This window comes from Cervus canadensis, chromosome 13, assembly GCF_019320065.1.
Source record: "Cervus canadensis isolate Bull #8, Minnesota chromosome 13, ASM1932006v1, whole genome shotgun sequence".
NCBI classification, from domain to species: Eukaryota; Metazoa; Chordata; class Mammalia; order Artiodactyla; family Cervidae; genus Cervus; species Cervus canadensis.
The window spans coordinates 42,077,592-42,104,511 of record NC_057398.1 but is presented as its reverse complement, the minus strand read 5'-3'; the positions used below and the strand labels follow the sequence as shown (position 1 = coordinate 42,104,511).

The 26,920-nt window shown below is 40.6% G+C and overlaps 2 protein-coding genes across 2 annotated transcripts in view; both read right to left on the bottom strand.

The window, feature by feature from the left end:
* F5 (coagulation factor V) overlaps positions 1 to 6,270 on the bottom strand; it is a 76,425-nt gene extending 70,155 nt beyond the window's left edge. Inside the window, exons 1-2 of the mRNA XM_043485556.1 lie at positions 5,988 to 6,270; positions 839 to 930 (exon numbers count right to left, since the gene is read on the bottom strand). Coding sequence (XP_043341491.1) covers positions 839 to 930; positions 5,988 to 6,145 — 250 coding nt within the window. The 5' untranslated portion in view covers positions 6,146 to 6,270. The remainder of the gene's footprint in view (positions 1 to 838; positions 931 to 5,987) is intronic.
* Positions 6,271 to 9,159: 2,889 nt separating this feature from the next.
* Positions 9,160 to 26,920, bottom strand: part of LOC122452136 (selectin P) — a 43,706-nt gene continuing 25,945 nt past the window's right edge. The window contains exons 9-16 of the mRNA XM_043485557.1: positions 25,499 to 25,684; positions 18,480 to 18,665; positions 17,161 to 17,373; positions 15,940 to 16,125; positions 14,925 to 15,044; positions 11,900 to 11,930; positions 10,723 to 10,778; positions 9,160 to 10,072 (exon numbers count right to left, since the gene is read on the bottom strand). Coding sequence (XP_043341492.1) covers positions 10,724 to 10,778; positions 11,900 to 11,930; positions 14,925 to 15,044; positions 15,940 to 16,125; positions 17,161 to 17,373; positions 18,480 to 18,665; positions 25,499 to 25,684 — 977 coding nt within the window. The 3' untranslated portion in view covers positions 9,160 to 10,072; position 10,723. The remainder of the gene's footprint in view (positions 10,073 to 10,722; positions 10,779 to 11,899; positions 11,931 to 14,924; positions 15,045 to 15,939; positions 16,126 to 17,160; positions 17,374 to 18,479; positions 18,666 to 25,498; positions 25,685 to 26,920) is intronic.

The window sequence follows — 26,920 nt, the reverse complement described above, 5'->3', positions numbered from 1 at the left end:
TGAATAAAGGATGTAGAAGGATGAGTCTGGGGAAAATGACAGGTCTTCACCTGGTTAGAGGGGGAAGGATGTGTGAATTATCAACTAGGGGACCTAACTGGAGGATGTTGTCTCTTAATGCCCTTTATCAGTCCTGTGAACTATGTTACCATATTCACCACATTTGAGTTCCCAGAAACCCATTCAGCCTACTTTCCTTAATTGAAAAAGAGTTGAGGAAAAGAGAAAAGCTTTTTTCTTTAAAAATTATAGCTATTATGCATATCACACTAAATAAAAAAGAGATGGGAAGGATAGATGCAAAAAAAAAAATCAGACATATACAGTTCCTTTAAATGAATTTCAGGACTCAGCAAATAATCATTTGCTAAAGCTCATTTGTGCTCATTAAACTAGACCATAAGCTCTACGAAGGCAGGAGATGCATTTGTCTTGTCCACCATGACATCCATAGTGCCTATTTCAATGCCCAGCCCACAGCAGGTGCTCTTTAATAGTTTGCTAGATGAATGAATAAAAATTCAAACACTCAAAAGTTTTGTTTAGCTTTTTAAAATCAATGTTAAAAACAGTTGTCTTCATAGGCATGTGACCCATGAAATTGCACAGGGCCCCATGCTCAGGAGGGCCCCCAGCTTAGCTTAAGGCTTTGCTGTCATTGTTTTGAAATTCTCCATACTATGAATAAGAGCCCAACAAATTATGTAGTCACACTGGTTAAAAACAACAAAAACACATTTCTGTAAAATATCACTAAATGAATATTTTAGATATATGTGAATATCGAATTAGCCATAGAGTTTTATCTTTAAAATTTAAAAATATATTTCAGGCTTACCTGAAGTTCTGGATTGTGGTTTTTCTTTCTGAAAATTTGCTTCATACTCCCTGTAGACAATTTTCTTAAAGGAGGTTTCAGAAGATTTTGAACTGGAAATAAAATACATTTGAAAGGCTAATGTGACATCTACTCACAGTACAACAAAATAGATCTCTCATGTCCCCAAACCTTTACTAGAAATAACAGTATTTTTAAACTGTGTTTCAGAAACCCTAGGTCTTATAAATATGAACAATAAGTGAAGTTAATAAAATAATGATTGATGTCTTTGAGAATATTCTATTGTGATAACCATTCTTCCACAAATTTATCTTGCATTAACCAACCCTATTATGCAGATCAAATTTCTAAAAAAAACCCCAAACTTTAGACTTGTATTTTAAATGATTAAAGATATGGCCAAATTCCTTATGAATAGATATGTGAGCTGCTTTTCAACTCATCATTCATATAAAGTTTTAAGCTGCTGGTGTTAGTTGCTCAGTCATGTCTGACTCTTTGTGACCCCGTGGACTGTAGCCCAGCAGGCTCCTCTGTCCATGGAATTCTCTAGATAAAAACACTGCAGTGGTTTGCCATTTTCTTCTCCAGGATTCTTCCCAACCCAGGGATTGAACCTGCATCTCCTGCATTGCAGGCAGATTGTTTACTGCCTGAGCCACCAGGAAAGCCCAAGCTGCTAGGGAGCACTGTAAAAAACTGTTGATTTAATGGACTCTTTCTTGCTGGGAAGTTGAAGGTGGCTAATGGAGTCAAAGCCCTGGGATTCATATAGGAAACAAACAAATGAAAAAACTAAGTTTAAGTAACTTGCCTGAGGAGAAACAGTTGATAATGGCAAAACCAAGATTCAAAAACTACTTAGGGTCATCCCTGGTATCGTTAGGGGTTGGTTCCATGACACCTCTGGCACCAGAACCTGCAGATGTTCAAGTCCCTTCTATAAGAATACAGTTAGCCAGCTGTATCTGCAGCTTTCAGATCCCCAGATGCACAGGGCCAACTGTTTCCATGGTTAAGAATTCAGAGAGGAAGGCAGGGAGAGTACTGGGATAATTTCCATCCTTTCCTTCTGTGTCTCTAAAGATGGGCATGTCATTCCCATCCTTGTCTTAAACTCAAAGTTAAAGGTAAAAGGAAAGATAATAGTAGTAGTGTTTGTTGCTCAGCCATCTCTGACTCTTTTTGCAACCCCATGGACTGCAGCTCACCAGGCTCCTCTGTCCATCTGATTCCCCAGTCGAGAATAATGGAGTGAATAGCCATTCCCTGCTCCAGGGGATTTTTCCAACCCAGGGATCAAACCCAGATCTCCTACATTGCAGGCAGATTCGTTACCATCTGAGCGACGAGGGGAGCCCAGAAGGAAAGACAATTGGGGGAAATTTCTTACAGATGTGTAAACCAGTTGCCCATACTGGCTTTGTTATGCTTCCTAATCCAGAGAGTGGCCCAGTATAACTAGGTCGTAACAGAGAAGGATACTAATCACACTTGCTATGATATTTATGTAGCACAGAGGCTAAGAGAACTGGTTTTATGTTCAGAGTGTCTGGGTTTGAATCCTGTATCTACCCCTTATTACCTGTATAATCTTGAAAAGTTTCTTTAATCCATTTATGCCTCTGTTTCTGTAATTGTGAGCTGGGACCAACAGTAAAATCTCCCTCAAGAATTATTACAAGTTTTAAATAAATTGATACCTACAAAGGGTTTAGAGCTGGCACATTGTAAATATTCAATGCATGTCAGCTAGTAATGTCTTAAAAGTGTAATGAAAGTTGATTTTTAGCTTTCATGTTTCACAAGCAAGCAGAAAAATCTGTAATTTTAGTAGTTCTCATAATTTTAAAATGTGGGATACAAGAACTGTGTTAATATTCGAAGGCAAAATTAAGAGGCGTGCATAAGTATTTTTGGAAAGGCTAGCTATAGAAGGTGGTGGGTTCTCAGTAACTGGAAGCATTCAAGTAGAAACTAGACAATTATTTACTGACTGCTTTGGGTGCTTTGATTTGGGAAAAAGTAGGAAGTTAAAACATGCAAATTGAAAACTGATTAAATGACCTCTTAAGAGTTTATAGAGCCCAAGAACCCTAGGATTGTATATGTTAGTTTGTGTCCATAATGTGGAGGTCCTTTTTCTTGGAAGGGTGCAATTGAAACGTGTTTCCTGTCCCTAACCATAGATCTTTAAATACAGGAGTACAGATGACAGTATAAAACCTTCACTAAGAAAAATCAGTCTTTTATGTAGAGTAATTTTAATAGAGGTGTGCTTCCTAATATGTTTCCCTGTGTATATTGTGTGTGCATTCTGAGATATATTTATTTTTAATTCAAACAACTGAATTGCTATTGGAAAATAATCAGTCTGAGCAAAAAGTTAAAGATGAATTCAAACAATATACATGATGAATTTTCCATTTATGAGAATTATTTAAAGATTATTTATTCATAATAAAATCATATAAAGCTTAAACCCTTGAGAGACCAATGTACATCTATTTTTTTTTCAATATCTGTTACTATATGCATGCAAGTGATTGAACATATTTCCTTAGAGAAATTTTCAAAAATATTCACTTCAGCTCCAGAGCAAGAATAAAAGATATATTTCACCACTAAAAGGCACTGCCCTGCCAATATTACATGAAATAAGGAAAGATCTTTGCTTGGTGCTAAAATATACTTTAGGAAACGATGGATGTTGATTTCTTTATAGTATCATTAGCTCTCAGTGTAGGACAATTTAGAACAAGTTCTTAGTTTAAGCAGCCAGATATACAGGTTAGATTTTTCACACAGAAGTACTCAGTCAGTCACTTCAGTCGCTCAGTCATGTCCGACTCTTTGCGACCCCATGAATCGCAGCACGCCAGGCCTCTCTGTCCATCTAGACCAACGCAATACTGTAAAGCAATTATCCTTCAATTAAAAATAAATAAGTTTAAAAGAAGAAGTACTAGAAAGAAATTACATGATTTGAGGTTTGAAAATATTGACAGTTGATCTGAATTATCACTGTTTGGTTTTGACTCAATAATTGATACCAGAGGAGCAACTATTACAAGAATTCTGGAAACTCAATCAAAGAGTGAGAGTTTAGGATGACCAATCATAGCTTCTTTTGAGAACTCACCATGTAAATCAGGGTGTTTCCCTATGTGATTCTGCCTTCAATATTCAGCTTGTTATTCTCGTTGTTAATTGCAGAAGAAAGAACAAACTCCCAAGTATAAGCAAGCATAAACATGACATAGGAAAGCCAGCATCCAAGCTAGTGTTCTACCCATGAGCAGGAAAATAGATGCTGGAAAGACTGCTATTTTCTTTGGGGGTTTCGTTAGCATGGGCTCTCGAAGGGTGTGGGTGGGACCTAGATTATCACCTTGAAATACAATATTTTAAATGATTTTTTTTTAAAGAGGGAATTACTACTACAAGACCAAGCTACCACACCCTCCGAAATAATCCAGTTACAGAGAAAAGATTTTGAAAGGGTTAATGTTATGCACTGAAAGTCAAAAGTCACTCACTTGTGTCCCACTCTTCGTCACCCCATGGACTGTAGCTCACTAGGCTCCTCCATCCATTTAAGTTTTCCAGGCAAGAGTACTGGAGTGGGTTGCATTTCCTTCTCCAGGGGATTTATCCGACCCGGGGATCGAACTTGGGTCTCCCACACTGCGGGCAGACGCTTTACCAGAGAATCCCATGTTATGCACTAAAAGGCTTCAAATATCACAATACTTTCCTGGCAGATTGCTTTTGTTTCGAAATTGTAAAAGAGGAACACATCTTGCACAATCATTTAAACTGTGATGTTAAGTTAAAAAAAAATCTTAGATACACTAAGAGGTTTACTATTCAGAGAAATACTGAGTAGAACCTGTGATTTCTTTAATTTCTGGGAAATCTTATTTCTAATCTTTCCGTTAGGAAAAGAGTATGCAACTCAGATAGAGATTTGTTATTTAACTCTTGTCTTAGTTACATATTTAACCCTTGTCTTAGCCATATATGGACTTCCCTGATGGCTCAGACGGTAAAGCGTCTGCCTACAATGTGGGAGGCCCGGGTTCAATCCCTGGGCTGGGAAGATCTCCTGGAGAAGGAAATGGTAGCCCACTCCAGTATTCCTGCCTGGAAAATCCCATGGACGGATAAGCCTGGTAGGCTACAGTCCATGGGGTCGCAAAGAGTCGGACACGACTGAGTGACTTCATTTTCACTTTCAGTTAGTTACATAAGCCTTTTAATAGTGACTCTTATCAAAATAGCCAGGGTAGACCATATCCTAGGGACTGATAAAGAATGAGAGAAGAATAAAGAGCCATGTGAAACAGAAAAAAAGGTAAAAGAAAAACAATGTTGGATTTTTATGGATTGATGATGTTTTGAAAGTCATTGATAAGAAGGCAACAACAGTTTGGCAGTTGTTACTGAATAATCTGCTTATAATGAAGTTACAAGGTACATATCTTTAGTTTTAGAAGATGAGGCTAAGTGGATACAGGATAAATAGTATGTGCCTAGAACTTTTGTGTCCAACTCTTTGCGACCTGATGGACTATAGTCCACCAGGCTCCTCTGTGCATGGGGTTTCCTAAGCAAGAATACTGGAGTGGGTTGCCATTTCCTTCTCCAGGGGATCTTCCCGACTCAGGGATTGAACCCAGGTCTCCTGCATTTCAGGCAGATGCTTTAACCTCTGAGCCACCAGGGAAGCCCTTCATAAAAATACTAAACTACTAAAAATCTGGAACAGGAGTTTGCAGTTGATGAAGAGGTAGGTACCTGGTGCTTTTGAATCAATCAATATATGAAACCAACCATCAATGATACTAACAAAATTATATCAACAACAAACTCTTGAAGCAGTATCTAGCCAAACAATATTTTCTGAACCCTTGGGATATTACACTGTATTATTAGAGGCAAACTGAGCATCCACCAATTTTATTCATTAAACCCTCCTATTAATTGTATTTACCTATCTGAAGTTAAACGCGCACACACACACACACACACACACACACACACACACACACACACACCCAGTGGAATTGTAAAGGGAATGCTCTTGAAAAGAAATAGATTATCCTTCCCGGAGAAGCCCATCCAGACACCCCGCCTGCCTTACCTGAGGTGTGTGGACTCGGGGTGGTAGTTCCATCTGATGCTCTGAGCAGCTACGTAGAACTGCCTTAGCCGCGCTGCTTCCGCCCCTAGGTTCCCCCAGCCTGCCCAGCTGGTGCCTAGGACCACGAGGAGCCAGAGGCCAGGGCAAGAGGGAACCATGGTTGCTTTCCTTCTCCTGCCTGCCGCCACCACCCCGGGGGTGGGCAGGGCTGCCTCTGCGAGGCTGTCAGCTGTCCGGGCTGCAGTGAGCTCCCGGAGGCTGCGGGTGGCAGTGTCCTCCTCCTCGTCAACTCCCCCAGGCGCCGCTGGTGGCTACACCCCGGGCTGTCCCCACCTCCTCAGACCTTTCTAGGCTGAGGGTTGGCTAGGTCACTGCCCCAGATGACAGGAGGTGATAAGAAGAGCCAGCGAGTTAGTGACTGTTTTACCACGGGTGAAGGAAAGGCGGTGATTGGAGATTCTAGCAGCCAGGGCAGTCCTCAGGGATTCATGAGAAGGGGTAAAACTGTCTCCCACACTTCCATCTGCTCAGCCCACTGCCCAGGAGCCCCTTACCAGCCCCAGCCACCAAAAAAGCTGCCTAGGGCAGAGTTCACACTTGCCAGACCCTCGGCACTTCCCATCGTGGTGGGACCCAAAATCCTTAACCACACTACTCTCCTTCTGATCTGAGGAAGAGGGCATTATGCCCTATTACTGGGCACAGAAATACTGTATTTTCAGGTGGTGAGGAAGCAAGGGGGTGATCACATGAATGGAGCCTGATGGCCTGGCTCAATTTACTAACTTCTACCCTTGCACAGGTCTATCTTGATTCAATATTGGGTTCCTTTCAGCTCAGCAAAGTGGTACATATATGGGTTTCCCAGGTGGCTCAGTGGTTAAGAATCCGCCTGCTAAGACAGGGGAGACAGGTTCAATCCCTGGGTGGGGAAGATCCCCTGGAAAAGGAAAATGGCAACCCACTCTAGTAATTTCCATGCTGGGAAATTCCATGGGCAGAGGAGCCTGGCAGGCTACAGTCCATAGGGTCACAAAGAGTCAGATATAAGTTAGTGACTAAACAACAGTATAAAATGTATATAAATCTTTTTTAGTTTCTCTTCCTTTGTAAGTTGTTATAAAATATTGAGTATGGCTCCCTGGGCTCTACAGTAGGTCCTTGTTGTTTATCTACTTTATACATATGATCCTGTGAAGTTGCTCAGTCATGTCCGACTCTCCCATGGACTGTAACCTACCAGCCCCTCCATCCATGGAATTTTCCACGTAAGAGTACTGGAATGGGTTGCCATTTCCTTCACCAAGGGATCTTCCCGACCCGAGGATCGAACCCAGGTCTCCCGCATTGCAGGCAGACGCTTTACCGTCTGAACTACCAGGGAAGCCCATTTTATATTTAGTGTATATATTTTAATCCCAAGTTCCTAATTTATCCTTCCCCTCTCCCCCTTTGGTATTCACTAAGTTTGATATCTGGGTCTGGGAGTCTGTTTCTGTTTTGTAAATATGTTGCTTTGTTCCATTTTTTTAGATTCTGCATGTAAATGATATCATATGCCATTTGTCTTTGTCTGTTGCACAGTTCTGTCTTGATAAGGGCCTGTGGCCACCTAAGGCAGTGATGAAAGAGAGGGCTTAAAGAGTTTCACTGGGAGAATCAGACCAGATGTCAATCCCACTTACTAGCTGTGTTCTCTTGGATAAGTTACACAACCTCTCTGATCTCAGTTTTGACACCAGGAGAATAAGGATGATAATAATAATTTTCCCCAATAGTGGTTGGGAGGATAAAGGAGCACTGTGAAGTATGTAATTCCTAGCAGTTGGAAAGCACACAGCATATGTTGATTACTATGATTGTATCTTTTCTGCCTCCAGGGCTCCTTACGTATCTCAGAGGATCTGGCTGTTTCTCATGGCTTTAAGATATGATTTTGCTATGTATAGAGAATCTGAGAATTATCTTGTCTAAAGAAGCATCATTGTGACTTATCCCAGGCTCCCTGCATCTACTTGCCTCCAACTCTCTGTCTATGACTTGTGTCAGGGGCTTCCCTGGTGGCTCAGTGGTAAAAAAATCCGCCTGTCAATGCAGGAGACGTGGGTTCAATCCCTGGGATGGAAAGAGCCCCTGGAGAAGGAAATGGCAACCCACTCTAGTATTCTTGTCTGAAAAGTCCCATGGACAGAGGATTTGTCACAATAGTTCTCAATAAATTGTAATCTAGCACCTCACATGGGATTTCCATGATGTCCAGCTCCTCAACAACCTCTGTCTTTGCTTCTTGGCTGACATTATTTGATCTACTAAGAATGCCATTCTCTTACTCTTCACTGTCTACTCTCTAAATTCCAATCAGAGTCTCACCTATCTCCTTGATTCTGGGACAAATTGACTTTTCCATTTTATGAATTCCTACCACACTCTTCAAATAACATACTTATTTCTGTCACTTGTATTGTTGTCTCTTGTGTCCCCAGTTACATTATCAGCTATTGAAGAACAGGAATGGTGCCATATCCTTTTTCATCTACACTATCAGTGCTTTACAAAGCTGGTAAGCCATCAGAATTCCCTGGTGGGGGGGATTTTTACAAAATATAGATTCTGACTCAAGACACAGGGCTGATAATCATCCTCCTATAATACTGAGCCTACATAAGTAAGTGTTAATTGCTCAGTAGTGTCCGACTCTGTGACCGCGTGGACTGCAGCCCACCAGGCTCCACTGTCCATGAGATGTTCCAGATAATGATACTGGAGTGGGTTGCCATTTCCTTCTCCAGGGGATCTTCCTGACCCAGGGATCGGACCCGGGCCTCCTGCATTGCAGGCGGATTCTTTACCAACTGAACCTAGTGATCAGCTAGTTCTGAACCTAGTGATCAGCATAACGTGAGCAGTCAGAGGTGCTGTGGGCACTATCATGTGAGTGAAACCTTTTAAAAGCAGTGTGTCCATAAATCTCAAGGTTACTACCAAAATTCTTGCAAAACCTTGTAACCTTTAGTTAGACTGTTTCACCATTTTTATCTGCGTGTTTTATTTGCATTTTTATTTGCATGTTTACCTAGTCTGTGTAACATGTTCATTGCCTCACTTTTCACAGAAAGGACAGCTATATTGTTTGGCTCTGTATTTTTTCTATCAGTTTCAGATAAGTACTGTGTAACTTTTAATAACATATTTATTAAATATGTGAATCAAAGAATGGGTAAAACACATTCAGGTGATGAAGACTCTTCTGCTTCTCTGATTTTCTTCTTGTGCGTTTAGGGTGGTGGTAAGATACATATTTGCCGACTCTAGTCTCTAGTTCGTAATTGGGACAACCATGATTGTGTATTACATTAATGTCAACAAAGTGATGGATACAGACTTAATTCAGCAAAATATCAAACACTAGAACATAGCATTTAGGGGAATCCTTTTAACTATACATTCAAGGATTGGTCTCTGGGTCCTCTGGGGGAGAGTGACGGCGGAGGGAAGGTCTCCAGCGATGTGTACCTTCCTGTCTGGAGCACCAGTCTTCTGCAGCCTCTGGTGCCATCCAGAGGCCTCTCTTGGAGCTTCAAGGAAGTCCAAAAGGCTTCACCAACAGCAAGCACTGAAGACCCAGGAAATGCTATAGAAATTCCCTCAAGTCAGAGACACCTCCTGCCTTCCAACAAAGTAGAGGAGAACCTCCTCCAGTCCAAAAATAAAGAGGCATTTTTATTTTTCCAGTCTGATCTGGTGAGTCATGCTCCGGGCTCTAGCTAATTAGTACCGCAAGTGACAGCTGGGTCAAAGCCCACAGACCACCGCAGAAAGACTCAGTCCCAGCTTCTGAGCTTGTGTTGAAGGAAGAGGAAATGGAGCAGGAAATGGTGGTGGGTGGAGAGTTGGGGCTTGTGGTCCAGTCCTTCTGCTCTGGTGCAGAACTAATCTAAAGGAAATTCCACGTCCTTTATTCACAAGTATTTACAGAAAACTGCAGCAAACACTCAACACTTGAATCAAGTCTTTTCGGGAAAGCTGATGTTCAAAAATAGGATCCTGTGGCGGTTGGACGAGGTGACCAAGACAAGAACAGGTCTCTGAAAATGATAGCAAAAAATAAAATTATTGTATTTTCCTGAAAAAGATGAAAGAAAGCTCTCATCATATGTACCCTCTAAGGCTTTGTATAATCTTTTTCTAGATTCCAAATATTCTGTCATTTAGGCTATTTAGGAAACTTAACTCACTGAGCTTTTGGGGAGAAAGAAGGTATTATCATATATGGTATATATGATATTATATGATAATATAACATTATAATATATGACAATATCATATTATTTTTTATAATTATATGACAATATCATATGATTTTTGTTTTCCCAGCAGGTTGCATAGGGAACTGGCTCCATAAAGTTTGTAAAATTTTTCTAGTTGTCATGATTTCTGGTGATCAAGCAAGGCCACAGTATCAGTACCATTTAGCAGCCAGTAATGGGAATGTCATACATCCTGAAATAAGTTATGTCTAATTAGAACATTTATATCCTGGAGTAAATGGAAATTCTCCTATGTACTCACTTTCTATAGTCACTCTACTGCTATACCTGTCTCCTACTGCCAACACAATTTTCTGCATAGTTTGAACTTTAAAACATGCTTAAAGTGTAACTCCTGATTATATAAAGAAAGGCAAGCTTTATATTTTTCCTTTTCCTACTGCCTAGTTCCTCCATAGGCAACTTACCTTAAGGGCTTGGGTCAAATGCAGCATTTGTAAAAACTCCATATGTTCCTAGGTGGCTAAAGAACAGAAACAAAAAAAGATGAGCTTGCCATTTGATGCTTTGTCCTTGGCCCCAGTCCTTCACATAGTTCATCCAGAGACCATGAAATACCACCCACCCCTGAAATTCTCTGATTTTAGAGGGAAAGAAGAGTAAAAATCAAAGAGATTTTCAAGATCCTAATTAATTGTTCTGGGTAATTTTCTTTGCACTTCGTACCCAAGTTATTGTTGATACTTTAGGTACTGAATACCTGCTCTGACCCCTGCTGCAGCCTCTTCCTTGTGAGAGGAAATCCTTTTAAAATTCTACCCTTAATACTTGATCATATGGCAATAGTTTTCAAAGAATGGTAGTACTGCTCTATATATAGCCATTTTTTTAAATTTTCATAATGAGCAAGACTTACTATTGACATTTAGGCAGGGGCTAAGGATGAACTGAACTGAACTGAAGGATGCTGGATGTCCTAAAATGCCCAAGGCACAAAAGAATTGTCTTATACACTCCATACAACTTTAGAAAAGCTACTCAACATTCCTGGAGGTGAAAAATCTCTGAGCCTAAAACTGAACGGCTTTACATATAAATGTTAAGCTTTTTGGGTGTATCTTTTAAAATGCAATTACCATCTGAATTAAGAGAAGATAATAACAGGTTTTCCAACTCTTTGCCAGAATAGTTCATCATTTTAAAAAATCAGGTTGGTGTTGACAACACTTCTGATACTGTTTGACTCACTAATAGAATATTCCTGTCAGCTGACCTTTATGACTGTTGCCTTCATAGTGATTCTACTTGAATGAAGGTACAAGTATCTGATGGATGACCTCATAGCACCTGCTAGTGTGGTGCCCCAGTTCCAGTGTGCTATTTCTAGGTCACTTTCCCTTATATCTTGTATTTCTCCTTTATATTATCATTAGGGCACTTAGTGATTTTTTTTTAATATTATGTATTGCTGGGACATATTACTGGTAAATTTTGCTTCAGAATTAGTCTAGGGGACATTGCCAAAGACTGTTTCATAAAAGGCATGTCTGTATAGTCATTCTGACATACAGTGAATTAATAATTCATAGAGTGAATTAAAAAGTCAAACTAGAAAAATTTAACCATAAAACATTTCCATCTTACCTTTGAGGGTTCAAGGGGCTTTTTCCATCATCTGAAATAAGCAAGAAGACACAGAAGATTGGTTTAAAAGAAAAAAAAATGAGATGAAGGGGAAAGGTCATCAGCGATAGGGATTATTGGGGGAAGTCAGCAGACTGATTTCCAGGCGGGCTTATTTTAAGGGACTTATTGGGAACAATCCCTCCCTGAGAGATGGGACCTGTTTTAGGCTAAATTAAACATTCAGCAATATGTAACTCCAGAGTCCGCTCATCTTTCTTCTCCTCTCTTTCACTAACAACCTGTCCTCCTACCTCTGGTCCCTGACTTCATCCTCTTGGCTACTCTTGATATCATTGAGACCATCGGTTCTCAAAACCCATTTCTTTGGCACTTGAGGCCCTCTATGTTTGCATTCTGCCAATACTCTGTTAATCATTATTTGGTGGTAGTTTAGTCACTAAGTCATATCTGACTCTTGCGACACCATTTACTGTAGCCTGTTAGACTCCTCTGTCCATGGGGTTCTGCAGGCAAGAATACTGGAGTGGGTTGCCATTTCTTTCTCCGAGGGATCTTCCCGACTCAGGAATCCAACCCAGGTCTCCTGCATTGCAGGCAGATTCTTTACCAATTGAGCTTGGGCAAGCTAATTGCATAAACAAACCCAAACCAACATAACAGTGGATGTTTTCCTTCCCTGATCATTTATACTATTGGGGGCCTCCTGTCATAATCCAGACACTGAACTCTGATCGTGGAAACTTTAAACATGGCAACATGTCTGTCAATCATCCCATGGGTAGATAAAAAGGGGAAAGCATCTCATGCCTAAATACATTTAGAAAATATTAGGTGAAATGAAAAAGAACAAGTGTATTTATTACAAGGCATGATTGAACTTTCAATGTGATAATGAGGGTGCACTTTGAATTTGCAGGGGAGGGACATAATATGCAGGCCTTTCCTAGTATTTGAACTTGGAATCCTAGAAAGTTTAAAATCAAAGTGGGGCAGATCAAGGGAGAACATTCCATCCCCACAAATGAATTTTTGTATTGTATAGATATTGGAGGATGGGTGGTGGCTGATCGCTCTCCATAGTTCAGAGGGTTCCCTGGAAATGTCTCAAAACTAAAGAAAGAATTTGGGGAAGATGCAGGAACAGGATTCCCACATGGCGATGGAGATTAGGATCAGGGTCTTAAGAGCTCTCGCCTCTGCCTTCTGGATTAGGTTAAGCAGGCACAGATGTTGCATGGAGGGACTGGTTGTAAATTTTTGGTCTTTAAGCAGAGTTATTGTTTATCTGTTGTCCTATTCACTCACTCACAGGATAGTATATGAAGGAACTTTGGAAAATCAGCCTAATGCGATGGTGGCTTTGTGAAGGGAGAGAGCATGAGAATAGGGAACAAGGGGTTCTTCCTCTGAGCAGTGAAAAATAGGTGTTGAAATCTCAATTCCAGGAGAGTGCTGGCAGGTACTTTTAACATAGCCAACTTCTGTCCCTGGATTTGAGCATTCCTGACCCGTCTGATATCCCCAGTTTCATGAAGAAAGATGAGCAGCCTCATTAGCTTATTTGAAGAGGCTTCTTTATGTCAGAAAGAGACAAATACCATATTATATCACTTAAATGTGAAATCTAAAATATCGCACAAATGAACTTATCTACAAAACAGACTCACAGACATAGATAACAGACTTGTGATTGCCAAGGGGGAGGATGGGAGGAAAAGGGATGAACTGGGAATTTGGGGTTGGTAGCTGCCAACTATTACATATAAATGAATAAACAACATCCTACTGTGTAGAATAGAGAACTGTATCCAATCTCCTGGGATAAGCCATAATGGAAAAGGCTATTTAAAAAAGAATGTATGTATGTGTAAAAATGAGTCACTTAGCTGTATAGATTGGCACAACATTGTAAATCAACTGTACTTCAATTTTAAAAAAAGAAGAGGCTTCTCAACTTATGAACAGGCTGAGCATCTCAGGCAGACAAATGAAAGGATGTTTGACCTCTTAAGGGAGGGTTCTGTTTTTATTCCTAGGCTACAGCTATCTTTTAATGAACAATCCGAGAAACACAGTTTCCCTTATAGAAAAATCTTCATCCATTTGGGTCACTTTCTTGCCTCAATCCTGAATTAGCTCTACAAGTTTTCATGAGCACATACACATCTCTTAGCTTTCATACCAAGTCATTTCTAAAGCAGCAGCTCTTTTACACTTCCAGCTTTGTTTTTCACTTCCTCCATTCGTTTTTTTTTTTTTTCCAATTCAGGTGCAATAAACTATTGAACATAGCATTTTCCCATTTATTTTGCCCTTTTAGGCCTTGTCACATGCCATTATCTCTGCTGTAACTCTATTTTGATTTTTTCCTTTGGCAAAATCCATTCCTCTTATTCTTCAAAGTCAAACTTAAAAGAGCCTTTTCTGCCCTATCAATCTGGGTGGGACCCTTCTATTTTGTGTTCCAGAAGTAGTCAGGTAGTGTTTTTGCCCTAATGCACTTGATACACTTCAGTATTAGCATTGATTTAACTTATTCAAGTCACCTACTGAATTATACATTCCTTAATATCAAAGACTGTCATTTTGGGTTACACTACCTAATCAGTTGACCAATAAATGGCCATTGTGTGAAGGAATGAAGGAATGAATGAAGTATAACTCCTTTCTAGTTAGTTTTGGCAATAACTAAGGTTCCCTAGGCCAGAAGCCCCCAAGTGTCAGTATGCACACTGGCCTCGAAAATCTTAGTAGGTGGAGTTGGGGTGGGGAGGAACTTATGAAAAATTCAGATTTCCAGGCCCATCTCCAGATCTCCATTATATGAGGATCTGTGTTTTCTTTTATTATTTTTTCCCTAAATTTGACTCTGATGGGAGTTGGTCCTCAAGACCACTTAACTTGGCATTGTTTTCTTTTAATGCAAATGTTTTCAGACATGAACTACTGAAGTTGTGGTTTCACTGCCTTGCCCCAAATCACTTGAAAGAAGAAAATAAGGAAAATACTGTTTCCAATTTACCTTTTTGTCTGCAACGCCTTCTTAGCAGAGCCAGGAGTATCGAACCCGTCACTAAGCCTGTTGTACAAGCTGCTGCTCCACCAACATAAGTCAGGGTTTCCTGGATAGTCAGTGGCCCTGCTGCAAAACAAATGCACACACACATGTGAGACATAAGAAGTGTTTTGTGCAGAAGACCATCATTCCACCAGAAGGGCCCCAACAATGCTAAGGTGTGAAATCAAATAAGTCCTCCAAGGTCCTGGCAGTGCTAACAACCCAGCACAAAAAGCCTGGAAGTCGTAACTCACTCCAACAGAATGGGACACAAGCAGAACTTGATTTTCTTCCTAATGCTTAAATATCAAACATAATTTCCAAGGAGTCAAGGTACAGACTCAATAAATGGAATTAGATAATTAAATGGCAGTTTGGACAAACAAAATAAACTGGGTAATTTGAGGGGGAAGGTAATTGAAGATTCATTTTTATGACAAAAAGTAGTTACAACAAGCTACTAGAGGGGAAAAAATGGAAGGGGATGAAATAAACCTTACAAGCAGAGCTTGATTAAGGAAGACACATGGTATTTGGGGGAGGTATATGGTAAACAAAGGTCTTCTGAGATAATGAATTACGATTCTTCATTAAATAACCTTCAGTTTAAAACATCTTGAAACTTCAAGATGTATTAGGTTGGCCAAGAAGTTCACTTGGGTATTTCTGTAAGATCTTATGGAAAAACCCAGCTGGACTTGTTGGCCAATCCAATACTACACAAAGATTATAAAGAAATGAGAGGATTCGTTTCACAAATTGGAGCTTTGAAAAAGTAGTGATGATTGTTTAAATTTGATTCCCACTGCGCTGCATAAGATTCAGAGATTCTGTTTGATTCATTGTGAAACAATTATTAAACGCAGGGGAAACCCAGTGATAGAAAGTGAGACCACTATTAAGAAACACACAGAGGAGAAAAACTGATTTCATTATTTTCCATATGAAAGCGACTTCTTAACCTGTATGAGACATATACCTTGGCAGGTTGGCATGGTTGTTGACCACTGACCATTCTCTTGGCATGCTGTTCTTTCTGAGCCACTAAGTAATTGACCCTCTGGGCAATGGAAGCCGCAGGTTGATCCATAGCTGAAATTTCCCCAAGGGTTGGAGCAGTTCATCACTATTGGCTCAGTAATGGGTAGCTTGGAGCATCTGACAGCTGCAGAAGAAAATAGAATGTAGGAAAAACAAACTTACAGAATGAACATAAGAGATTATGGTTTCACATGAAACATGGCTAGGGTTGCCAGTAGATGTGGTGGAATACAAAAGATCAGAAAGGACATGAGCTATTTTTGGCATTCCCACAAGTTCTTCCAATATCAAACGTACTGAGATATATACTCAAAGAATGATAGCCAAAGAACTAAGGAGGGCACAAAGTGGCAATTCAATAAATAAACTTCCAGTGGATTGATCAGTCTTGCCCACAAAAGTACTATTTACAGAATTTTACTTCTCAAAAATACTGTTGTCCTAAATATTATTATTACTACCACTGGCAATTAACTGCCATGTCAGCACATATTTCTTGAGATAACAATTGTTCAGCATACCTGGCCTCTGAAAGTTTGAAAGAAGTAGAGACCACCATTCTCTTTAAACTGTTTTTCAGGGCATTTCAGGATATTCTCCCAAATTTGTATACAGAAAACGAAATTTAACTCAAATTTAACTCAACTCAGGAAACTGAATTTAGCAAATGTTGTTGGGCAATACTGACATTTGCAAAGCACTGTGCTGTGCTTCATAGGGAATACAATGATGGAAGAGACACAGTGCTTCATGCATAGGGTATAGGTCTTCAAGAGGTAACGTTCATAATTTATCTTTTTAATTGGGTTCCAGTTATGAAATATGGAATGTTTACAAGGCCACATCATCAATAGAATTGTACCTTGTAACTCACAATTCATATAACTGGTTTCACGTTCAGCATGTTTATAGCTGTAACACATTTTGTCATTTCCATATGTTTCCTCCTCTAGGTGTACAAGAGCATTAGCTTGTGATGGAAGGAAGGGGAAACATGATATGCCTGTTGCTCATTACTTCTAATTGGGATTGTTGTGGGTTTCATGGAGGAGCTGACACCTGAAGTGGTCACTGGCATTGGATAGGATTTCGACAGCCATGGACAATGCCTAGCATGCTAGAAGATAGTGTCGGAGCTGCCTTCTGTGTTTCACCTTACCTCTGCACGTGGGAGCTACTGCTGTCCATTGTCTGGAAGGTCTGCATCGGAGAGCTCTATCTCCCATGAGTGTGAATCCAGCTTTGCATCCAAAGTGGCAAGTGGTATTCAAACCAAAGTTCCTCAGATGATGCTGACAGGACATTGTTCCCTGCATTGGAGCGATGAGGGGTGGGCATTGCACCACTGGAACAAGAGCTGATGCTGTGTCCACTGTGAAAAAAAAAAGTTTCAATTTACAGAGCTCCCAACTAAGAGGAGCACAACAGAGTTAAGACTGACATGCAGTAACTGTCTTCTGGTCCTTTCATAATCAGGGAGGTTCTAGCAATAGCTCCTTAAGGAAATTAAGGAAAACTATTAAAATCAGGTATGGAAAACCAGGGGCTTCCCTGGTGGCTCAGCGGTAAAGAATCTGTCTGCAATGCAGGAGATATTGGGTTCCATCCCTGGTGCGGGAAGATCCCCTGGAGAACGAAATGGCAACCCACTCCGGTATTCTTGCCTGCAAAATCCCATGAACAGAGGTACCTGGCGGGCTACAATCCATGGGGTCGCAAAAGAGTCAGACATAACCTAGCAACTAAACCATCCACTACCATAGAAAACCAGATGAAACAATTATCTAAAATTGTTCTTGAAGAGATGATTCTTCTGGCCAGAAGAAGAATTTGGGGAGGGGATGTCAGTGTTACTTATATTAAGAAGAAAACCAAACCAAGAAAAAAAAAAAAACACAGAATAATGGGTGTAGAAATATGAAAATTCAGCAAAATATGCATAGACCAATTGCTTGCCCATTGCTGCTTTATTGGGAGGTGTTAATTGTCTTCAGGCCAAAGGTCAGCATGAAATATGAGGTGTGGAAAATGCCACTGACTCTGTCACTAACTTGCCATGTGGCAGAGAGATGACAACTGACCTCTCCCCACTTCTGTTCCTTGATTTGAAACATTCGACCAGTGACTCCACCCCTAGTGCTCTCCTGGTGATGAAGAAATGGAAACCATTCAATGGACCCAACAAAGCTCTTTGAGAAAAAGAAGCCAAAATTATGAAAGAAAATTTGTGCTTAAAAATCAGTATATCTTTTATTTACAAATATGAAAAAGTCCTGCCACTCCTTATATATTTTTTAAATCCATAGGCTATGTTTCCTGTATCCCAATAGATAACCCACTTCATGACAGAAGTGAAGCTTTCACAATAATAATAATATGTGTACCTGTCATATAGTAAGAGTGTATGTTAAGTATTTGTTATTTTTGTTGAGGAAGTTTCTAGAAGAAAGGCTGTCTTGTGAGGATACACTGTTTTACCTTTGCAGGCTGGTGGGGGTGCTGTCCATCTCCCGGAAGCTGTGCACTCAACATGGTCGGCCCCCTCCAGCTTCAAGCCCTTGTTACAGGAGAAGTGGCAGATGGAGCCAACAATGAATTCTCCATGCGTGTCAGGACAGTGCAGGCTTCCCTGCTCGGGGGCAGATAGTTCCGGACACTTGATGGCTGAAGAACCAAATCAAGAATGTCACAATCTCCAAATTGATTCGAAACCCTGTTTTGCGCCAAATTAATGCATTCACGTCTTCAACAAATACTTATTGCCCTCCCACTATCTCCGGTGTTTTGCTAGGTAGCAGACATTTCACAGCAAACACAAGTCATGAAGTGCAGAGGGCAGGGGCAAGGATGGTGGGTCTACAAAGAGGATATAGGGAGACATTCTAAAAATGAAGGAGTCAAGGGTTTAAGCAGTCAGACTCAAGAATTCACCATTTCATCCTCTTTTCTCTAAACCTTCTGCTTCAGAGATCTTGTGGCCTCCCTGACTCTCACTATCCTCTTTGTAGAAGGGCAGTCCAGGGTTTCATTTCGTCCTTCCTTCTGCCTGAAATTACTTCCAGTTAGATATCCTGCTGTCTCCACAAATTCTGCACATCTATACCTGCAATGATCACGTTCTGTCCTAAACTACTGTTCCTTCCATTTGGACCCCCAGGCTTTTATTTTTTTAAAACCACAGTTTCATAGCAGAAGTAATTGCAAAACCTCCTGGTCAAGCTAGAGTATTCCCCGGGAATTCCCTTAACTGACCTCATGTGTTCTTGCCTCTGGTCCTTGGCTCTGAGCACTGCCCTAAATTTCTTTCAGTTTTCATTAAATAAAATCCCAGCCATCCTCTGGGATCCAATCAAACACAGCCTTTCCAAAGCCTCTGCTGATCACTGCAGCCTGAAGTCTTCTCCTCTGAACACATTGGTGTTTTATTTGAACTCTCATGCTATATCACGTGTCAACTCTTCCCTCTTCTCCTGGATGGAAAACTCCTAAACCCAAGAATCATAAATCTTTGTGTATCCCACAATCACAGTGCAGGATCTCAAGAGATGGTGCTCGACAACCATATGCCAAGTGTATGAGTAAATGAATTTACTATTTCCTTCAAAAACTATTTTTATAAATTTATTGAAGTTACATATTTATCTTAGGATCATATCTTTCTCTCAGTGACATTCTCTGATATGAGACTATTATTTATCAACAAATATTGGGTTATTGGAGCTTCCCTGGTAAGTCAGCTGGTAAAGAATCCGCCTGCAATGCAGGATACCCTGGTTTGATTCCTAGGTTGGGAAGATCCCCTGGAAAAGGGATAGACTACCCACTCCAGTATTCTTGGGCTTCCCTGGTGGCTCAACTGGAAAATAATCCATCTGCAAATGCCAAAGACCTGGGTTCGATCCCTGGGTTGGGAAGATCCCCTGGAGAAGGAAACGGCTGCCCACTCCAGTATTCTGACCTGGAGAAATCCATGGACTGTAGAGTCCATGGGATCACAGAGTTGAACACGACTGAGCGACTTTCACTCACGTTGAGTTATTGCCAAATTAAGCGACTGTCCTTTCTTTAAATCCAAGGGTATCTGAAAGCAATGCCTTGGTCAGATAAGTCTCATTTTGCTTAGCTGTTTTGCTTAAACCTCTCAAAGCCCTGTGCAACGCCTCATGCAAAAGTATTGGTTTTTACATGCTGGCCCACGTGTTTTTGGAGTGGGCTGTTCACTGAAGGACTGCAGATTGTGTGAAACCATTCACATAGCCAAAGTAACATACTGAATTTCAGTTTAGAACTATGAAATGTTTGAGTAATTAATGAATCCATGCCTGGCAGATCAATTCTGTTTATCAAACTTTTATTATCTATTGGTATAAGTCATAGATATTAAATCATTTATGAACATTTTCACTAAAATAACTTTTTCAGAATCTCCCAGAAACTACATAATATCGGCTATACCCCAGGCAACAGTGCCTGACACAGAGTAGAGAGATCTAAGAATATTTGTCAAAAGAATGAGTGTTAGTAAGCACAATTTAATTTGGATGCATTCTGACAAGTGTTTTTACATGATGTGAAAAGAAACAAGAGGCGTTTCTGTTTTTAAAAATTGACTTATGTGACCCCTAGCATACAAAGAGAATTCCACAGCATTAAATCTATTTGGGGGATGTGCTTTGGTCTCAGTTCTATGAGTCTTTTTCTGCCAAGGTTATAAACATATCCTTTTGTATCTAGGAAAGTCTCTGAACCCTCTTCTGTAAACACGAACCTTGTCGAATCAAAGGCCCCTAAGAAGGATTTGACTAACTTCCACAAGAAAGCATGTTTTCCGGTCTGAGGGGCAGACTTGATGAGGTACGTGGAAGCCTAGTCCAGATCTGGCAAGTGGTGGGCACTCAGCAATCAGGGGCTGAATTAAATTTGAGGAAGTTGGTGGAGTGAAGGGGCCTAGTGCAGAGGTAGAGGAAGAGATTTTTACCAAGGGGTGCCCTCTCTGGGTAACAACAAAAAGTAGTCATATTCTTGAGCCTACTCTAAACCTTTATTAAAAACTGACTTATTACAAGAAGAATAGGAAATGGATAAGAGCTGCTTTTGTCACCATACTTAATGCTCTACTTTCATGGACTTCAAAGCAGTGCTGTCTATTGAAATGGTCTTCACTGATGTTTTGTATAATTCATGATGTAGATGAACATGATGGCATGTGAATTCATGAATTAGTGGGTTCACTGACATGCTGTCATCAACTGATAAAATATTGCTTTATGCTATTTTAATTTTAATGAATTCTTTGTCTCTGTGTATTATTATTATTTTTTTAGCTTGAGTTAAATTTCATGTTTTGTCATGAAATTTTTGGAAAGAAAAAATAGTTATACATAATAAATTTCATTGAGTTGGTGGTTCTAAACTCAAACTTTGAAAATAAAGACTGGGAATCTTCATGGAGTCAGATAAAAGTTGGAGGAGTGGAGAAATGGAACAGAGATGTGAGCCAGGCCAGAGCTTAGAGGGCAGCAGTCTGCTGTGTTTTAGATCTTGGATGAGTGGGGGTGTGGCAGAAGGACAGAGCTAGGACTGGGACTCAAAACGAGGACCCTCACCTCCCCATCAAGGTGAGGTTGGTCATTAGGAGTCAGGTCCAGCAGCTGAACAGGGTCTCCAGAGAGTCAATGACAACGTGATTGAGGGAACAGTCATCGTATCAGGATAGTGGCCCAACAGCCAGGAATGTAGGGGACAGAGCAACCAGATGGGAGCAACTCAGTACTGCTTTATATTCAGGGAAAGGAATTCAGGTCCTGGTGGGTAAAGGCAAGGGGGAAGATTAGGAAATGCAGGCGGAGCTCAAGTCCTAGAGAGCCCAGGAAACTGACATTCTAACAGAAAGGGGAATATCTGTGGACCCACTCAAAAAAAATGGAGCCCCACTTTGCACTATGAAACAAGAGGCTTGGTGCACTTGCCACACCACCCCTATGTACATGGTAGCCCTCAATCCCCTCTGATAGAGTCCAGGACTCTGCAGAACACCAGGTGAAAATCAGAGTTCACTGCTGAAAGTTTCAAAATTCATGGACTCAGGCTTATGGGAAAAGAAGAGGAACTCTGCCTAAATCTAGAGACTAAATTTGGAGAATGAGATAGAAACACAGGTCCAAAAGCCAGAGCTAACTATCAGGTTCAGACCAGGTTGGCAATTCCAAAGCCCATAGCTCACAAAAGCTGCTGCCCATGGTCAAGTTTAGTTTTAGACACTGGGCAGGGCCAGGCCTGAAATGTCAGCTCATGTGGAGAAAAGGAGGTGGAAGAGAGTCAGGAGGAATGGGGGCTTCAGAGATTACAGATTTAACAACCATGTTGATTGCAATGTATGATTTAAAACTTTCATGAGAAAAACAAAAACAAAAAAACTTCAGTGAGGTATTTCTTATATCTCAGTTTTTTTTTTTTTTTTTTTTTTAGACTTAGAATGTGGAAAAACAGAACTCATGATAAATGCCCATGGAATAAGCAAATGAGTGTTTGAGAAATCTGTGATGAAGCACAAGCCCTAAAGATATCAGCTATCAAAGTCCTAGATTCCCTGGATGGCTTGTAGTGTATTTTTTTTTTTTTTTTTTTGACAATAGATGATAGCATTTTGGACTTCCTAGGTGGTACAGTGGTAAAGAATCTGCCTGCCAATGCAGGAGACGGAAGATACATGTATTAGATTCCTGGGTTGGGAAGATCTCTTGGAGGAGAATAATATGGCAACCCACTCCAGTATTCTTGCCTGGAAAATTCCACAGACAGAGACCCATGGACAAAGGAGACGAGCAGGTTACAGTCCATGGAGTCACAAAGAGTCGGACAAGACAACACACATGCACACACAGTAGCATTTTATGTACTTTAGCCTATAGAATCCTTGTCCAGGGAAAAAACCTCAGAGGTGTCCTTGTCCACTCCTCTCCTTTTGGAATCGAGAATATCAGGGTGTGACATGATCTTCTATGTGACTCCATAACTTCAGGGAAGAGCAATACAAGTCTTTGGATATTAATCTAGTGCTCATTCCACAAGAAGGAATAAGAAAAAATAAGTATTTAGCTCTTTTCACTAGCAGATTTCTAAAAACATATTCAGTCATTTGATCACTCATCTAAAGTTCATTTTAGAACAACTGCTACTGCAGTTGCCGCTGCAACTAGACAAGAACAGTGGAATTTACGAATGACTATCACTGCAGATGGTGACTGCAGCCATGAAATTAAAAGACGCTTGCTCCTTGGAAGAAAAATTATGACCAACCTAGACAGCATATTAAAAAGCATAGACATTACTTTGCCAACAAAGGTCCATCTAGTTAAAGCTATGGTTTTTCCAGTAGGCGTGTATAGTTGTGAGAGTTGGACCATAAAGAAGGCTAAGTGCCAAAGAATTGATGCTTTTGAACTGTGGTGTTGAAGACTCTTGAGAGTTCCTTGGACTGCAAGGAGATCCAACCTGTTAATCCTAAAGGAAATCAGTCCTGACTATTCATTGGAAGGACTGATGTTGAAGCTGAAACTCCAATACTTTGGCCACCTGATGCGAAGAACTGACTCAGTGGAAAAGACCCTGATGCTGGGAAAGATTGACGGCAGGAGGAGAAGGGGATGGCAGAGGATGAGATGGTTGGATGGCATCACTGATGCGATGGACATGAGTTTGAGTAGGCTCTGGGAGTTGGTGATGGACAGGGAAGCCTGGCGTGCTGCAGTCTATGGGGTCGCAAAGAGGACGCAATTGAGCGACTGAACTGAACTGAACTGAGCTGACCCGGGATTTATAAACTGGCCACTGGGTGGCAGTGTAGTGTAGTGGTAAAAGCTCTAGTCCTGTAATCAGGCTAGACCTGGGTTTGAATCCTAACTGCACTTTGTAGCTAAGATGTAGCACAATCTTTGCCAGCTATTTATCTTCTCAAAGCCTCCATTTCTTCATCTTTAAAACAGGGATAATGATAACCATGTTAAGGCTTTTGTGTATTGAATGCAAAAATGCAAATGTAATAGCTAGTACTTACTCAAACAATAAAAATTAGCTATTATTGCTGGTTTTATTATTCCTGACTGTAGTACATGGAACAGTAGAACCAAAGAATAAAAAAAGGTGACTTTTTTCCTTTAAGAATATTGCTTTTATTCTGGGTTTCATATGTTACAGGTAAAAAAAAATACTGTATAATTGCTTATTCCTGCAACTTAAATTGTGTAATGACTGTTTTTTAAATTAATTTACTTTTAATTGGAGGATAATTGTTTTACAAGGTTGTGTTGGTTTCTGCCACACAACATGAATCAGCCATAGGTATACATATGTCCCCTCTCTCTTGAGCCTCGCTCCCATCTACCACCCCATCCTAGCCCTCTAGGTTGTCACAGGGCAAAATGATGACATTTGAAAGTAAACATGAGCTATAAATGAATCAGTTTGCAAACTTCTACCTTAGAGCACACTATCTCTGGTGGCTCAGATGGTAAAGAATCTGTCTGCAACGCAGAAGATCTGGGTTCAAGCCCTTGGTTGGGAAGATCCCCTGGAAAAGGGAACAGCTACCCACTCTAGTATTCTTGACTGGAGAATCCCCGTAGACAGAGGAGCCTGGCAGACTACAGTCCATGTGGTCACAAAGGGTCAGACGCGACTGAGCAATTAACACTTTCACTTTCATATACCAGATATGTGTCAGCCAGATGTTTCAGGGGAATCACAGACAGATAAGATCTGCCCATTGCCTTTGAGGATCCACTAATTCATTGTTAAAAAGGCTTAAGCTTGAATAAATTTAACCGGTAAATGAGAAGATTCAGTTCAACAGATACTTGTCACACACCTACATTTGTTTCTGTCTAGCTGCTGCAGGACATGCAAAGGTGAAGGTGGTGCCGTTCCTGCCCTCAGGGAGCTTGTAATCCATTTGGAACTGGAGCAAGGAGAGGCTAGATACAAATCCTTAGACTGTGAGATCCTCCAGGGGCTGGGATGGAGTCACACCCACCCCTGAGGTAAGCTCAGTGTCTGGGGCTTAGCAATGCTCAGTGAAGGAGAATGTGGGAATGAGTAAGAGTGTAGTAAGAAAATTCTTTATAATGAGGTAAAAGTCCCAGTGACATAGCTGAGCTTCAGCACTAATAGTAGGAATTTCCATAAATTACCTAATCTCTGAGCCTCTATTTCTCATCCATAAAATGGTGATAATATGGCCTGTCCTCATTATTTCAGGATTGTGATAAACATCAAATGTCACAATGACACTGAAATACATTATGGAACTATGAAATGGTTAAAGTTATTGTTACAAGAATATTCGGCAGGGGTGGGGGGAAGCTTTTGGTCTAGATTGTTATGCCTTGAAGAGAAGGCTTCCTTTAGCTTGAGGTTTACATGAATTCCTGATGATGATGATGCTCCATTCTATACTGTTACCTGAGAAGCCATAAGAAAGGATAAACCCATCGTCCTACCTTCACACGTGGGTGGGGAACCCGTCCAGTGTCCAGATGGAGTACAGTCCAGTCTTTCTGGTCCGGATAAAGAGAATCCCTCATGACATGTGAACCAGCATGTGGACTTATAACTGGAACCTCCAAGAGGTTGGACACAAGTCTTTTCTCCGTTCTGAGGGTTTGGCAGAGGTGCGCAGGTAACAGCTAGTGTGGGCATGGCCAAGGAGAGAGAGACGGTTGTTTTAGAATACAGCCACTTAAATCAGTGTGTGTGTGTTTGTGTGTGTCCTCAACAGGCCAATGAAGTACTGGGTTAGAACGATTGTTTAAATTTCATGGGATTAGTCACCAGTTAGACGTCTTGAATGTGTGAAACGGCAGCTGACAGTGGGTTGGTATCCTGAAACGCTTACCCCTAAAGAGCTTTAAAAGAGCTTTAGAGGTGATTTAAAAGAGTGCTGGCACTTTGTTGGGAAAGATGGTGATGGTGATGCAGCTCATGTTAGTTACCCCTGGATGGGAGTGGGAGTGACTGCTCTCTTGACACTTTCTCCAGAGGTAGACCCAATAACCTTGCCGGAAAATAATGACAAGTGATTGGAAATAGGGAAATGGAGTAAAATACTTTCTCCCCTTCCAAAAGTTCCTTCCCCCAACCAAGTGATGAACTCTGGGTCCAAAACCTGCCTCTGTTACTCACTAGCATTACATTTCTGGACAATAAATATATTGAACCTCAGTTGCTTCATCTATGAAATGGGAAAAATAACAATATTTGCTTTGCAGAGAACCTCAAATTTATTATTATATAAAATAATGAGTTAACAAAATCATAGGCAAAAATTAAATTAAAAAATCATGGCACAAAGTAGGCAAATAATGTAACTGGCCATCTGCAAATGTTCTTTCCACCAGTCTTAACCTACAGTGACCAACAGCAAATGACTCTACCTGTCTACTTACAAAAAATGGTCAATAAGATATCACAGTCCTTTGCCACAGTTTATCCATGTGGAGTTTGTGGTGCTAAAGGATCTGATTTGGTTGGAGATCATGCTCTGTGACTTTTGGCCAGTCTCTGAACTTCCATATGTTTATTCACCTTTAAAATGTGGATAATAGCATTACATAGTTCTCAGGATTTTTGTAAGGCTCAAAAGTGAAAACACTGTGTATGCAAATGTTAATGGCTGCCAAGATATCCCTCAGCCAATTAATGAAATAAAACTCAATTAAACACACTGGCCTTTAATAAAAATGAATACATGGTTTAGAGTGTTTCTTCTTCACTGTTTGGCCTGATTGGGTCGTGTGTGGCTTTAGACCAGAGACAGTGGGAGTGTGGATGAACCAGGGCTGTCTTTCAGCCACAGATTTGAACTGCTTGAGGCTTTGTGAACATTTTCTGTACGTGTCTCTTCCCTTCCTCCCTTCTTCTCT